This window comes from Rhinatrema bivittatum, chromosome 1 (assembly GCF_901001135.1).
Source record: "Rhinatrema bivittatum chromosome 1, aRhiBiv1.1, whole genome shotgun sequence".
NCBI lineage: Eukaryota > Metazoa > Chordata > Amphibia > Gymnophiona > Rhinatrematidae > Rhinatrema > Rhinatrema bivittatum.
In genome coordinates this window covers 226,930,908-226,948,097 of record NC_042615.1, presented here as the reverse complement: position 1 = coordinate 226,948,097, position 17,190 = coordinate 226,930,908, and the positions used below count along the sequence as shown (strand labels likewise).

Genomic DNA, 17,190 nt, shown 5'->3' with positions numbered 1-17,190 from the left:
AGCAAGATGCAATCTTATCCTATCCCCATTAGATATTAACACTTCAGCTCTCGCTTAAAGTTACCACTACAACACTCAAGCCGACCCGCTGGTTTCCTTCTCCCTATCATGGCCTCCCCCTCTCTCAACTTCTAGGACTCACCCTCTTCACTCTAACACTATTCAATGCTCAGTCCCTTACAAAGAAAACTCACATCCTCAATGATTACCTCATGGATTCAAAACCTGACATCTGTGCCATCACAGAAACCTGGCTCAGAAACTCAGACACCGTCCTGACAAACCAATTACCCACTCACATTTATGACATCTTCTCTATACCCAGACAAAAAAAAAGAGGAGGTGGCCTCCTTTTAGCAGCCAAAAAAGACCTTAGGCTCACCAACCAACCAATCAGGACCTCCTCCAAACTCGAACTAGGTTTCTTCAAATCGAACCAACTTCAAATTCTGTTAGTATATGCTCCCCCTGGACTTCTTGACTCGGACGCCTCCCCCCTAATAGAAGCCACCATGAAATACATAAACACAGACTCCCCAGCTTTGATCATGGGGGGACTTCAATATCTATGTCGACGATACACCACCCTCTCCAAACTGTGAGGCCCTCCTAACCACCCTCAGAGCCATGGGCTTCGAACAAATTATAAACAAACCTACACACAGAGCAGGCCACACGCTGGACTTCATTTTCATTAATTCAGGCCTATCATATTCCTCTCCCCCAGATTGTATTCCAGTCCCATGGTCAGACCATTCATTGATTTCCACTACCCTCATGACCAAAGCACGCTCTAACCCCTCTCAACCCCTCTCCACTATACACTTCCAGAAGACATGCACCTCCGACAGCCTTAGTGAACACCTTTCCAAAGAACTCACTAACTTGGATATAACCAACCCCAACACAGCTATTCAAACTTGGCACATTACAGCCAATAAGCTATGCCCTCCAGCAATCAAAACAATCAATCCGGATCAAAAAGGAAAACAACCTTGGTATTCTCCAGAACTTAAAAAAATGAAACAGGACCTCAGACATAAGGAACACAAATGGCGCAAGGCACCCAGCACTACTAACCTATTAGACTATAGAAGCTCCCTTCACTGCTACAGGAACCTCATACTACAGACAAAAAGAGACTTCTTCGCCAGCAGAATTCATGACCTCCAATTCGATGCCAAGGCTCTTTTCTCCTATGTCTCCCAACTCATGAAAACCTCCGCCCTGGCTATCCCAGATGAACAAGCACAAATCAAAGCTGAAGAACTCACTCTTTTCTTTCAGAAAAAAATTTCAAATACTCTAGCTCTGCTGCCCCCATCACAACCCCACCCTTGCCTACTCCCACCATTCCCACCTACTCTGGAGCCAGCCTAGATTCCTTCGAACCCACCTCATCCAAGGAGATCGAATCCCTCCTAAAGAGACTGAAACCATCCAGCCACCCATCAGACCACGTACCCACAAAACTTTTGCTACTTATCCCAGACAACATTGCTAGACCCTTAGCAGACATCATAAACTGCTCTTTATCCCATGGAATATACCCTGATGCACTAAAATCCGCTTTTCTCAAACCCCTTCTGAAGAAACCCAACCTTGACACACAAGATCTCTCCAACTTCCGCCCTATTTCCAACCTCCCTTTTATTGCTAAAATCACCGAGAAACTGGTCAACATTCAACTTTCGGACTACCTAGATGAACACAAAATTCTCCATCCATCGCAATATGGTTTCCGCAAATCCTATAGCACGGAAACCCTCCTCCTCTCCCTCACGGATCACGTCATCATGGGCCTGGACAAAGGGCAGTCATTCCTTTTAGTTTTACTTGACATCTTGGCAGCTTTCAATATGGTGAACCATTCCATTCTGTTAAACCGCCTCTCTGACATCGGACTTTCAGGAGCTGTACACAGATGGTTCAATTCCTTCCTAAGCAATAGAAGTTTCAAGGTTAAAATCAACAATAAAGAATCACCCAGTTTCAATTCATCGCTAGGAGCTCCCCAAGGATCCTCCTTATCCCCCACCCTCTTCAACATCTACCTCCTTCCCCTCTGTCAGTTACTAACAAACCTAAAATTAACTAATTATCTCTATGCAGACGACGTACAGATTCTTATCCCCATAAAAAAATCCCTTTCAAAAACACTCATATTCTGGGAAAACTGCATCCAATCTATCAACCACCTCCTTAACAGCTTGAACCTAGTCCTTAATGCTGCCAAGACGGAAATACTTATCTCCTCGGACCTCACCTCTTCTTCACCTCAGCTCCCCCCCACCACCCAGATCACACAAGTAAGAGACCTTGGAGTGATCCTTGACAACTGTCTGAATCTAAAGAAAGCCATAAACAACATAACTAAAGACTGCTTTTACAAACTTCAAGTCCTAAAAAGGCTTAAACCTCTCCTCTACTCACACGATTTCAGGACAGTCCTCCAAATCATGCTCTTTGCCAAGATTGACTATTGTAACTCACTTCTCCTAGGGCTCCCCCTCTCAACCACAAATCCACTACAGATGCTCCAGAACGTGGCAGCCAGAGTCTTGACTAACACCAGTCGTGGAGACCACATTACGCCCGTTCTCCGTAACCTACACTGGCTTCCAATAAACCATAGAATTTTATATAAATCCCTCACCATAATCCACAAATCTATTCGCAAACAACTCCAGCTTGACCTCCAGATCCGACTCAGACTCCACTCCTCCTCCAGACTGATCAGAGAACTGTACAAAGGATCTCTACACGTTCCCTCAACCAAAGCATCACGCTACACAGCCACCAAAGAATGAGCATTCTCGATAGCAGGACCTACCCTTTGGAATTCTATCCCACCGGACCTCAGACTGGAACCCTGCTTACAAACATTTCAGAAAAAACTCAAAACGTGGCTATTCCGCCAAGCTTTCCTATAATCGGTCCAAATTTAGGAACTTTTCAATTTAACTTTCCTCGCTAGACATGTAGCTAATTTCTATTTACTCAATGGTTATTCTCTCTTTTCCTCTTCCTTGTCTCCTTTCCAGATTCCAAGTTTTGCTACACCTTGTTAAATGTAACTTTGCCCCCAGTTAAAGTCCTCTTGTTAATCAGTTGTTAATGTATGTTAACCCCTAGGTTCCTTGTAAACCGATCTGATATGATCCATGTCATGAAGGTCGGTATATAAAATAAATAAATAAATACATAAATATTGTCAGAGTCAAAATCTGTTTGAGATTCAAATTTTTACTGGCCTTCTACTACAATCAGTATGGGGGGGTTCCATCTCAGCATGTGGTGCCTTCACTAGTGCCAAAATTCAAAAATACATCCAGAAGTGACTTTGTAAGCACAGCTAAGTGGGTGAAAAAAGACTAAGCTAGAATGCAATCCAGAGAGCACAGAAAAATTAATGTAGGGGCAATTTTCAAACTGTCTACCTTGGGACAATATCTGCAGGCACTTTTTAACTGTGGACCTTGCACCAAACTGCAAAAAGAAAGTGCACACGTATTTTCACTTTGTAACTTGCAGTGGATACAAAGTTCCTGTGGACTTTTGCATGAGCACTTTTTCCATTGAAAATAATGCACATACATTTGAAAATGCAATCTCTGCACATTATTCCCTCCTCCCCCAGGAATACCACCTCTAAATGTAGCAAAAAGTACAGCCTTGTAAAGCAATGTACATACTTTCAGCCGCATTAAAGGAAGACAATTGTCAGTTCATGAGAGTAAATCTCTATTTACCCATGTAAATGGCTTTGGATAACACAGTCATTCTCCCAGTACCCTCAATCTGTAACCTAGGAGTCATATTGACTCCTCTCTCTCCTTCTCTGCACATATCCAAAACTCTGCTAAAACATATCTTTTCTTTCTCTATAACATTGCCAAAATCCATCCCTTTCTTTCTAAACAAACTACCAGAAACCTTATCCACTCTCACATCTCCTCCCACTTAAACTATTGCAACCTGCTCTTCACAGGTTTTCCTGCAAGCCAGGTCTCTCCACTCCAATCTATCTTAAATTCAGCTGCATAAATTATCTTTTTCAAAGTTGCTACATACATATAACCCCTCTTCTGAAATCACTGCATTGGTTCTGTTTCCACTCCTGCATACAGTACAAGTTCCTCTTCCTCACCTACAAAAGCCTTCACTCTGCAGCTCCTCACCACCTCTCTTCTCTTACCTCTCTCCGCACCCCTCCTATCTATGCCCTTCTCCTCTACCACCAATTCTTGACTCTGTACTTTCCACCTGGCTTCACCATAAGCTTACAATAGACTTCCTGCGCTGGTGTGACATGCTCCCTCTTTCACCTTGTTTAAATCCCATCTAAAAGTTCACCTTTTTGAGGCTGCTTTTAAATCTTAAGTCTGATGGTCTGTCTTCAGCCTCATTAACTAATTTTAACCATTGTCTCTTGACCTGTATGTTTGTTTTGATTAGATTGTAAACTCTTTTGAGCAGGGAATGTCTCTTGTATGTTGTTTGTACAGCACTGCGTTTGTCGAGTAGAACTATAGAAATATTAAGTAGTAGTAGTAGCTTTGAAAATTGTCCTTCCCATGTCTCCTTTTAAACAATGTCCCTCCAGTACCCCAAAATACTCCACAATACACACAACTCCCTCTCCAATACACTTAAACCTTCTCACCAAACTGAACTCTCTATGGGACTGATACAATAAAGTGCGCCTAGCCTAGAGCACAGATTTACCTGCATTTGGATGCGCTAGACTAGCACCCAATGCAATAAGGAGATTAGTGTGTCCAAAACGCACAACCAAACAACTGCTTAGCCAACTGCGCTCACCACATGTAAATTCCATATAGATGAGGCTATTGGCTATTACCCCCTGATGCAGAAAATCATGGGCAGCCAACGCACACTGTTTAACACAGCAAATTTAACTCCAGCTCCGGAGCTGGCATTATGTCCAGCCACGAGAGGTTTCCAATGTGTAAAAATACAAACTAACCACTGTATAAAGAAATACCAGGAGATATGCACAATTAGACTGATAAAAAAAAAAAAAAAAAGACCAGACATATTTCCAGCTAGGCTTGCAGCAATAAGTCGCACAATTACTGAAATTGGGCTGGTTTTCCATCAGACAATACTTATATAATTAATACGGCTTTCACAAATGGTCTGAAAAGGCTGCGTTTGTCATACAGTGTGATTTGAAAAATGTAGAGATCAGAGCATTAAAAGGTATGTTTTATTTTAAGTTGGTTTGTTCAGGTTATAACTATATTTATGCTTCATTCTCTCCCCCTAGAAAGTCATCTGTAGCTCCGAAATAACTTGCAGTTTGATCCCCTATTTCAATAGTTCTGCCATTGGCACATGGTTAGAAGAAACTATTTAAAAGAGAGCCCACTGTTCATAACGTCGCCTCCAAACTAAAACTTGTCAGGGTGACATGCCTGCCGAGTGAGCACTGGGGCGCTCCACATTCACTTGGTGGCAGCCGCGGGCTCCTGGGAGGGTTGCATCTTCTCTAGGTGGGTTTGAAGTGTGAATTTCTCCAAGCTGTTGCAATTGTGGGCACACAGCCATGTCTCCTGGGTGCCCAATGCATTTGAGCGATAGGGATGCACAATTTTCCCCTAGTGCTTCCTTTTTAACGCAACAGCTCATTTTAATATTGCATCGGGTGCCAGGGAGATGTGGCTATGCTCATGTTAGGAAAACGGGCACTCAATTCAAGTGTTTTAACCTGCGTCTAATTGCATCAGTGCCTATGTGATTGTAAGTCCTAATCAGTCTCATAGTACTCTTTTCAAATTTACTATGATCCATATATATGCTAACTGAACTTGGGCAACTTATGGTATTGGATTTATGCATTTTTACAAAATATTTCTCCAGGTACTTTGGTCAGATAGAATAGTAAATGATACACCAGAGGACTGAGTCTTCAAAGTCTTTCTTCATAGACAGAGAATGAAAAAAACAAGCTTTATTGAATCAGGCTCCAAGTGTATTAAGCTCAGTCACTTTCATGTGTAATGAGACAGCCAATTACTGAACGTGATTTCTTACTAACCTGGCTGTGAAAGTTGAAGAAGAGGCAATAGATCTAAAAATTTTAATCATGGCCAGTTTACACAAGTCAGCAGCAGATCCTGAAAAAGAAGTTTAAAAGTATGTAATAATACAATAAATATTTCTCAGATTTCAAAATGTTTAAATAAAAAATGCTAAATTCATCATAACAAAAAGGCATGTCAAATTAAAGTGTTCTGCTCATTTGTGTCACAGGTAGTACTCAATCTGTGGTCTTCTCTTTCCCTCCATCATGAAGGTTCATTTGTTTCTGGCTCCTACCAACTCCGCTGAAAGTTTGTTTCTAGTGTCTACCACCTCACTGAAAAAGCATTTTTTCATATTACTTTTGTGCATCCTTTGCTTCAGCTTCATATGATAACTCTTTGTCTATGAGCATCTCATCTCTGGAAAACACTACCTTCTAGTGTTTTATTGAAACCTGCTAAATATTTGAATGTTTGTATATCTCCCCATTCTTGTCTTTCTTCTAGAACGGAACCAAATCATTGTGAACCTGGAAGATATAGTAGGCCAGACTGACAAACTAAAGAGTAGTTAAAATTTGTAACCTATCATTAAAATCATCCATTGTACCCGAAGACTGGAGGGTGGCCAATGTAACTCCGATATTTAAAAAGGGCTCCAGGGGCAATCTGGAAAACTATAGACCAGTGAGCCTGACTTCAGTGTTGGGAAAAATAGTGGAAACTATTCTAAACATCAAAATCATAGAGCATATAGAAAGACATGGTTTAATGGAACACAGTCAGCATGGATTTACCCAAGGGAAGTCTTGCCTCACAAATCTGCTTCATTTTTTTTGAAGGGGTTAATAAACATGTGGATAAAGATGAACCGGTAGATGTAGTGTATTTGGATTTTCAGAAGGTTTTTGACAAAGTCACTCATGAGAGGCTTCTAAGAAAAGTAAAAAGTCATGGTATAGGTAGCGGTGTCCTTTTGTGGAAACAGAGAGTAGGATTAAATGGTAGGATTAAATGGTCAATTGTCTCATTGGAAAAGGGTAAACAGTGGAGTGCCTCAGGGATCTGTACTTGGACAATACTTTTCAATATATTTATAAATGATCTGGAAAGGAATATGATGAGTGAGGTAATCATATTTTCAGATGATACAAAATTATTCAGAGTAGTTAAATCATAAGCGGATTGTGATAAATTGCAGGAGGACCTTGCAAAACTGGAAGATTGGGCATCCAAATGGCAGATGAAATTTAATGTGGACAAGTGCAAGGTAATGCATATAGGGAAAAATAACTCATGTTGTAGTTACACAATGTTAGGTTCCATATTAGGAGCTACCACCCAAGAAAGAGATCTAGGCGTCATAGTGGATAATACATTGAAATAGTCAGCTCAGTGTGCTGCAGCACTCAAAAAATCAAACCGAATGTTAGAAATTATTAGAAAGGGGATGGTGAATAAAATGGCAAATGTTTTCATGCCTCTGTATCACTCCATGATGAAACTGCACCTTGAGTACTGTGTACAATTCTGGTCACCGCATCTCAAAAAAAATATAGTGGCGATGGAGAATGTACAGAGAAGGGCGACCAAAATGATAAAAGGGATGGAACAGCTCCCCTATAAGGAAAGGCTAAAGACTTTAGGGTTGTTCAGTTTGGAGAAGAGTGTTAGTGCTGAACAGGAGGAATATTCTTTTCACCCAAGGTCCTCTGTGCCAGAGATATGGACCTCCCAACAGGTTTAGTACAAGTTTTGGGCAATAGGTTCCAGGGCACAGGAGATATCCTTTTATGTGGGGCATAAAAACTTTCATTAGTATCTGGTCCATCTGGTTTGTTTCAGCAGTGTGCCACTGTCTGGTGCCAGAACTCAGGGTCCCTTTTCACTGGAGTATGATTAAAGGCTGATGAGGGATGACAAGGCCCAGATAGTATTTACTTACAGATCCCATGAATGTGTGGTCCAAGTTACAGGTAAGGACTACTTCATTGAATTACAGGCAGCCTCTCCATGGGCCTTATTTTCTAAGGCTATCGCAGGCTTGCGCTGTTAGCGCTACCTACATCGGGGCGGAGTCAGCCCCGGAAGAGGAGGAGTCGGGGCGTCACCGGGGCCGACTCTGCGAGGATGGTGCGTACAGCGAAAAGGTAAGGGCCTTTTCGCTGCCTATTTCGCGCCCAATAACTACACCTTTTATGGTGTAGTTATTGGGCGCGATGCTGGCAGCAATCGCACCGCGGAGTTGCGATCGCTGCCGGCTAGCGCAGGACCCCCCCCCCCCTGGTTTCGGCCCCCCGCCCCTCATTACCACATTTTTCTAAAGTACCGCACGCCTGCGATCCTTTAGAAAATGAGGCCCCATGTGCCAACCCTGTTATTTAGGGCTGAATATGACAAGCGGGTCCTACACAGAAATAGGGGATATTTCTATTTCAATACTGAATCCCCCCAAGACCTCCAGATTGTTCTAGCACTCTGATATTCAAATAACACACCAGCCCTCTCCTCCCCTGTGGAAGTCTCTGGACTTCTCTCAGAGATCCTAATACACCCGCTTCTGGACAACATAAGAACATAAGATATGCCATACTGGGTCAGACCAAGGGTCCATTAAGCCCAGTATTCTGTTTCCAATAGTGGCCAATCCAACTCACAAGCCCCTGGCAAGTACCCAAACATTAAATAAATCTCAAGCTACTATTGCTTATTAATTAACAAGCCGTTAAGCCCGTTAAAACGGGCTACATCCCTCATTCTCTCTCCCCTCACTCTTCACCACCCCCTCCCTCACCCACTCCTCCCCACCCTCCCTCTCCTCTCACTCAGTCCCTCCCTCCCACTCAGTCTCACTCTCTCCCTCCCCCCCTCTCTCCCTCCCTCTCACTCACTCAGTCCCCACTCACTCTCACTCAGTCCACTCCCTCCGTCCTCTCCCTCCCTCCCTCAGTCCCACTCACTCCCTCTCACTCAGTTCCCCCCTCCCTCCCTCTCACTCAGTTCCCCCCTCCCTCCCCCTCACTCAATCCCTCCCTCCCACTCAGTCCCTCCCTCTCACTCAGTCACTCCCTCCCCCCTCTCTCCCTCCCTCTCACTCACTCAGTCCCACTCACTCTCCCTCAGTCCCACTCCCTCCCCTCTCTCTCCCAGTCCCACTCCCTCCCTCAGTCCCACTCCCTCTCACTCAGTCCCCCCTCTCCCTCTCACTCAGTCCCACTCCCTCCCTCCCCCTCAGTCCCTCCCCCTCACTCAATCCCTCCCTCCCACTCAGTCCGTCCCTCCCTCTCTCTTTCTCCCTCCCTCGCTACTGGCCGCTACCGCCGCCTGCTACCGCCATCGCCGCCGCTCGCTACCGCCGCCGCCCGCTACCACCGCCGCCGCTCGCTACCGCTGCCGCCCGCTGCTGCCACTGGACGCCGCCCGCTACCGCCGACGCCGCTACCGCCGTCGCCCGCTACCGCCCGCTGCCGGTACCGCCGCCGCTCGCTACCGCCGTCGCCGCCCGCTGCTGCCACTGGACGCCGCCATTTTTTTTCTTTCTGACGCTGGCTCAGACCGACGTGCTCGCCCGCACATGCGCGGTAGAGCTGGTCTCTACTGCGCATTTGCGGCACGTCGGTCAAGCTTCGTTTATCTAGTAAGATAGCAGTTTATGGATTTTTCCTCTAGAAACTTATCGAAGCCTTTTCTAAACCCAGTTACACTAACTGCTGTAACCATATCCTCTGGCAGTGAATTCCAGAGCTTAAGTATGCCCTGAGTGAAAAACAATTTTCTTTTATTTGTTTTAAATGAGCTACTTGCTAACTTCATGAAGTGCCCTCTAGTCCTTCTATTATCTGAGAGAGTAAATAACAAATTTACATTAACCTGTTCAAGTCCTGCCATGATTTTGTAGACCTCTATCATATCCCCCCCTCAGTCATCTATTCTCCAAACTGAACAGCCCTAACTTCCTTAGCCTTTCCTCATATGTCAGCTGTTCCATGCCCCTTAACATTTTGGCCGCTCTTCTCTGCACTTTCTCCAATGCAGCTATATCCTTTTTGAGATGCGGAGTCCAGAATTGCACACAGTATTCAAGATGCAGTCTCATTAAAAGCCAGTATAGAAAATAATAAAATAAATAAAATAAATAAATTATGAAACGATATTGAGGCATTATGACATCCATCGTTTTATTTGCCATTCCCTTAATAATAATTTGTAACATCCTCTCCTCCCTCACCACCGACCAAAACAGAGCGTTGGCATCCCACGACGGACAGACAGCAGAAGGGCGGCCTCCTCCACCAGCCAACCAGAGGGCAGCAAGAGGCAGGAGAATAGCAGCAGCACCCATGCAGGTGAGTCCCCTCCCCCAGCCCTAATAGCAAGATGCTGGCACTGCAAGGGCTGACACCGCCCACCCACAGCCCGAAGTGTAGACCTGAAGTGCCTACTTGTTAGTGCCCTAGCCATCTTTACCTCAATCATGGATCAGATGTGCTTCATCGATCCTACTCTAGGCCGAGGGCTGTATGGAGACCTAAGAAGAATCCCCAGAAAGATGCCAAGATGGAACACAAATTTGGTTTGTCCGATTACAAGCAATACTCTTCCGCTATCTCTTCTTGCTTAATATTTACCCTGCTTCTGTTAAATGCTCAGTTCCTAACAAAAAAAAAATCCCTTTGATTAATAATGTCCTGCTAGAGGACTTAAATCCAACTATTTTTTGCATCTCTGAAACCTGGCTTAATGACAAAGATAATGAATTCTTAAACCAAATTTCTCTTCCTAATTATAATGAATTTCATTTCCCTAGACCTAAGCGAAAAGGTGGGGGTTTACTCATAATTAGCAAAAAAGAACTTAAGCTAACTCCCTACAAAGTAGCAATTAACCTTCCCTATGAGGTGGCTATTTTAAAATCGCCTCAATTAAACATACTTCTGGTCTTGTATGCTACAGAAAGATTGCTCACCACTGATTGAATTATTCACAAAGGTGTTTCCATCTCCGGACTCTACCTTAATTGTAGGAGACTTTAACTTTCAGGTAGACAAAACACCTAGAACCGCAGCCCGTGATACGTTTTTGGAGAAACGGAAGCAATGGGGTGGTCCCAATTTGTTTCTAAAGCAACTCATAAAGCAGGACATATTTAGGATCTAATATTTGCCAATGCCAATAAGTGTTTAACAAATACCTCTCACACTATATTGCCCTGGTCTGACCACCAATTAATAAAGGTGGAAATAACCTTCCTCAACCCACCACATAGAAGTATAGATAAAAATAATACTTTTACTTTAGGAAAAAGATTGAGATAGAGGTACTTTCAGAATAAATAGAAAATAAGCTCCATAAATTAAATCAAGATAATGCCTCTTCGGCATTTGATTCCTGGGATCAGATTGTCAATGACATAGCTGAAAACCTCAGTCCAGTCCAGACAATGACTATAAATAAAGAAAATAATACCTCCAAACAAAGAAAGCCATGGTACAATGATAATTTAAGACACAATTAGAGAAAATTAGAGAAACATTGGTGGGAATGCAAGTCTCCTGCATCCCTAGGAAAATATAGATCTCTCTTAGCAAAATAGCATGAATTAACTAATAATGCAAAAAAAGATGACTATGCCAAACAGATTCATGGAGTTATATTTAATTCAAAACTACTCTTTCATGTTAAAAATTTAATTAAGAACCCATCATCCTCCTTCCTGAAAAATTATAACTTCTCATACATTGCTTGCAATGAGAGTGCAAAATCTTTTTTAGATAAAATCAGTAGATTGAAATCTCACCTCCCTGTCTGTGATCTCACAATAACCCCAGAATATTCACATGGCCTGGTTAAATGGACTACGTTTGAAAGAGTAACTAACTTTGAAACTAGCCAAATTATTGCCAAAATTAATCCTACTATTCACTCATGTGATCCAGTTCCAGCCAGTTCCTTGAAACAAGTACACAATGTGATCACCCCAACTATCACAACCTTAATAAATCTCTCTCAGAAGGAATTGTACCAAGTGGGTTAAAGGAAGCGGTGATAAAGTCGATTCTAAAAAATAACCAGTAGAATCGATGACTGGGACAACTATAGGCCCATATCAAATCTGTCCTTCCTCTCAAAAGTACCAGAAAAAGCTGTGCTATCTCCATTTACGAATCATTTGGATGACCATGAGATTCTGTTCTCAAATCAATTTGGATTTAGGAAACACCGTTCAACTGATACATTACTCCTCTCATTAATGGACTCTGTTCTACAAGGGTTTGATTCTGATGACTCTTATTTTCTTGTGCTAATCGATTTAACAGCCGCCTTTGACACTGTCATCAGCTGAGCAACATTGGGATTGAAGGTAGTGTTCGCAAATGGTTCTCTTCCTTCCTATCTAATAGGTCATTCCAAGTCAAATTGGGCAATCACACATCTGACAACTTCCACATTGATACAGGTGTCCCTCAAGGTTCAGCCCTCTTGGCAACCCTATTCAATATTTATATACTGCATCTAGAAACATAGAAACATAGAAACATAGAAATGACGGCAGAAGAAGACCAATCTGCCCATCCAGTCTGCCCAGCAAGCTTCACACTTCTTTTTTCTCATACTTATCTGTTTCTCTTGGCTCTTAGTAATCTTTGGTTCTATTTCCCTTTCACCCCCACCATTAATGTAGAGAGCAGTGATGGAGCTGCATCCAAGTGAAATATCAAGCTTGATTAGTTAGGGGTAGTAACTGCCGCAATAAGCAAGCTACACCCATACTTATTTGTTTACCCAGACTATGTTATTCAGCCCTTATTGGTTGTTTTTCTTCTCCCCTGCCGTTGAAGCAGAGAGCTATGCTGGATATGCGTGAAGTATTAGTTTTTCTTCTCCCCTGCCGTTGAAGCAGAGAGCTATGCTGGATATGCGTGAAGTATCAGTTTTTCTTCTCCCTTGCCGTTGAAGCAGAGAGCTATGCTGGATAAGCGTGAACTATTAGTTTTACTTCTCCCTTGCCGTTGAAGCAGAGAGCTATGCTGGATATGCGTGAAGTATTAGTTTTACTTCTCCCCTGCCGTTGAAGCAGAGAGCTATGCTGGATATGCGTGAAGTATGTTTTTCTTCTCCCCTGCTGTTGAAGCAGAGAGTTATGCTGTATATGCATTGAAAGTGAAGTATGCATTGAAAGCCACATTAACTATCAACAAATATTGAATAAGCCTAATAATTGGTAATATCTATAGCCTTTGAACTCTCCGTTAATTTTACATACTCTTACCCACCCCTGGGTTTTTTGTTTTTTTTTAATTTGGAGATGGCAGCCCTCCATCCTTCCGCTCCGTGAAGGTGGAACACCAATCACTGGCATCCCGCTCCGTGAATGCCTCTGTGGCTTCTGCCGCTCCATGCAGTGTTTTGCTGCCTCTTCTTTATACACGTCCTCTAGACCTGATGGACCTTATCTGTTACTCTTGGCTCTTAGTAACCTTTTGATTCTATTTCCCTTCTACCCCCACCATTAATGTAGAGAGCTGTGTTGGAACTGCCTCTAAGTGAAATATCTAGCTTAATTAGTTAGGGGTAGTAACCGCCGCAATAAGCAAGCTATACCCATGTTTATTTGTTTACCAAGACTAAATAATTCAGACCTTGTTGGTTTTTTTCTATATATAGATCTACTTTTCTTCATTCCCCCTGCCGTTGAAGCAGAGAGTTATGCTGAATATGCATTGAAAGTTAACTATGAGACTTTCTCCCCTGCTGTTGAAGCAGAGAGCTATGCTGGATATGCATGATGTATCAGTCTTTCTCCCATGCCGTTGAAGCAGAGAACTATGCTGGATATGCATTGAATGTGAAGTACCAGGCTTATTTGGTTTGGGGTAGCAACCGCCGTAACAAGCAAGCTACTCCCCACTTTTTTTGTGAATGCAAATCTTTTTCCACGTTTCCTCTTGCCGTTGAAGCTTAGAGCAATGTTGGAGTCGCATTAACCGTGTGTATGTTTATTGAATAAGGGTATTATCTCTAGGCAGTAGCCGTCATTCCCGCGAGCCACTCACTCTTCATTCACGTCCTCTAGACTTTATGGATCCACAGTGTTCATCCCACGCCCCTTTGAAGTCCTTCGCAAATTAATGATGGATTTAGGAATTTCTTTCTTCTTGTATGCTGACATACAATTTTACATACCATTCTCTAAATCACTTGAAAATACAGTACTGACACTATTGACATATATGCAAGCAATACAGCAAATAATATCTCATCTTAAACTAATATTAAACCCTAGAAATACTGAAATCATTTGGTTAAGCAGAAATCCTTCGATAGTTAACCCACTTGGGTACTTTTCAAATTACTCCCTCAAACCAAGTACAGAATTTAGGTATGCAGCTGGATGAAAACCTTACCATGAAAAAGCACATCAATAAATTAATTACTATATGTTATGCCAAGTTACATATTTTACATTGGCTGAAACCTTTATTAACCTTTAAAGAATTCCGTACAGTATTACAAACTCTTATTTTCTCGAATATTGACTATTGTAATTTTCTATTACTCGGTCTTCCTGCAAATATCTTGAAACCATTACAACTATTACAAAACGCCTCAGCTAGACTATTATTAGGAACCAAGAAATTTGATCAGATTACACCGTCACTGATCTTGCTGCACTGGCTGCCTATACAATAATGAATCTATTACAAAGTATTAACATCAATATTCAAAATCAGTCATGCTAGTAATACTGGTATGATCGGAGTGACATTACAACCGTATACACCTCAGAGAACACTAAGATCTCGAAATAAAGAACTACTGACTGTTCCTACCATAAAATATACACATCTGATCATATGTTTTCCATAGCAGGTCCAAAGCTTTGGAATTCCTACCTGAAATGCTACATCTGTTACCAGATAGAAAGAGATTTAAATGTGAGTTAAAAACTTGGTTATTCAGAAATGCATATAACCTAACCTAAAAACACAAGAATGAAATGAATGACAATAACAAGAGAGAAAAAAGATATTATTAAAAGCAAGAGAAATAAAACATATTGAGAGAACATAAGAGTCTTAAGACAATGTAGAGACTATTATATGATATTTGTTATTGTAATTTCCAGATATATTGCCTTTAGTCTTAGATAATCAGTAAGCAATCTAATATATTGACAATTATGAATGTAATTTATATAAACTGTTGTGATCATTTTATGGAACGATGATATAAAAAATGTCTAAATAAATACATAAAATAAATTATGTTTGCTTGTTTGATCACCACAGTACACTGAGTTGATGATTTCAATATATTATCCACTATGACACCAAGATCTCTTTCTTGGGTGGTAACTCCTAAGATAGAACCTAACATTGTGTAACTACAGCAAGGGTTATTTTTCCCTATATGCATCATTTTGCACTTGTACATGTTAAGTTTCATCTGCCAATTGGAAGCCCAATCTTCCAGTTTCACAAGGTCCTCTCCAATTTATCACAATCTGCTTGAGATTTAACTACTCTTCATAATTTTGTGTCATCCACAAATTTGATCACCTCACTCGTCGTACCCCTTTCCAGATCATTTATAAATACACTGAAAAGCACTGGTCCAAAAACAGATCCCTGAGGCACTCCACTGTTTACCTTTTTCCACTGTGAAAACAGACCATTTAATTCTACTCTCTGTTTCATGTCTTTTAACCAGTTTTCAAACCACAAAAGGACATTGCATCCTATCCCATGACATTTTAATTTTCTTAGAAGCCTCTCTTGTGAGACTTTGTCGAATGCCTTTTAAAAATCCAAATACACTACATCTACTGCTTCACCTTTGTCCACATGTTTATTCACCCCTTCAAAAAAATATAGGAGATCTGTGAGGCAAGACTTCCCTTGGATAAATCCATGCTGGCTGTGTCCCACTAAATCATGTCTATCTAAATGTTTTGTGATTTTATTCTTTATAAGAGTTACCACTATTTTTCCTGGCACTGAAGTCAGGCTCCCAGTCTATAGTTTCCCATATCACCCCTGGAGCCCTTTTTCAAATATCGGGGTTATATTGGCCATTGTCCAATCTTCAGGTACAATGGATGATTTTAATGATAGGTTAGAAATTAATTGAAAAAGGTTTGAAATCTCATTTTTTAGTTCTCTCAGAACCCTGGGATATATATCATCTGGTCCAGGTGATTTATTACTCTTTAGTTTATTAAACTAGCCTACCACATCTTCCAGTTTCAGTGTGATTTGGTTCAGTTCATCTGAATCATCACTCTTGGAAACAGTCTCTGGAATAGGTATTTCCCCAACATTCTCTTCAATAAACACCAAAGCAAAGAATTTGTTTAATCTTTCCACAATGGCCTTATCTTCCCTAAGTGCCCCTTTAGCCCCTCGATCATCTAATGGTCCAACCAACTCCCTCGCAGGCTTTCTGCTTTGGATATATTTTTTAAAGTTGTTATTATGTTTTTGCCTCTATGGCCAACTTCTTTTCAAATTCTCTCTTAGCCTGTCTTCTCAATGTCTTATATTTAACTTGCCAATGCTTATGCTTTATCCTATTTTCTTCTGATGGATACTTCTTCCAATTTTTTAATGAAGATCTTTTGGCTAAAATAGCCTCTTTCACCTCATGATTTATTTTATTATATTGCTTTATTTTTATTGTGGTATATTTTTATTTGTGATTATTACCAATGCATTAACTTATGAGGATATATTTTATTTGCAATTGTTATTTATGTATTTTTTACATTTTTGTGAACCGGTATGATTTTCTTGGAATATCTGTATATACAAATAAATAAATAAATAAATAAATAAAATATAAATTTTAGTTACACTGGCAATCGTTTGACCTTCCTTCCACCTTTCTTAATGCATAGAATACATCTGGACTGTGCATCTAAGATAGTATTTTTTAACAATGTCCACACCTGTTGCACACTCTTTACCTTTGTAGCTGCACCTTTCATTTTTTTTTAACTATTTTTCTCAATTTCTCAAAGTTTCCCTTTTGAAACTTTAGAGCTGGGTTTTCTAAGGTCGCAGACAGGGGTCGAAACTGGCAGTGATAAGGAATCTTACCTTTTGCAGTCAGCAAAGTCATCAAGGAGTCTGCCCCGAGG

General features: G+C 41.4%; 1 protein-coding gene across 1 annotated transcript in view; it reads right to left on the bottom strand.

The window, feature by feature from the left end:
• POLN (DNA polymerase nu) overlaps positions 1–17,190 on the bottom strand; it is a 419,903-nt gene that overhangs the window by 71,939 nt on the left and 330,774 nt on the right. The window contains exon 21 of the mRNA XM_029592374.1: positions 6,065–6,143. Coding sequence (XP_029448234.1) covers positions 6,065–6,143 — 79 coding nt within the window. The remainder of the gene's footprint in view (positions 1–6,064; positions 6,144–17,190) is intronic.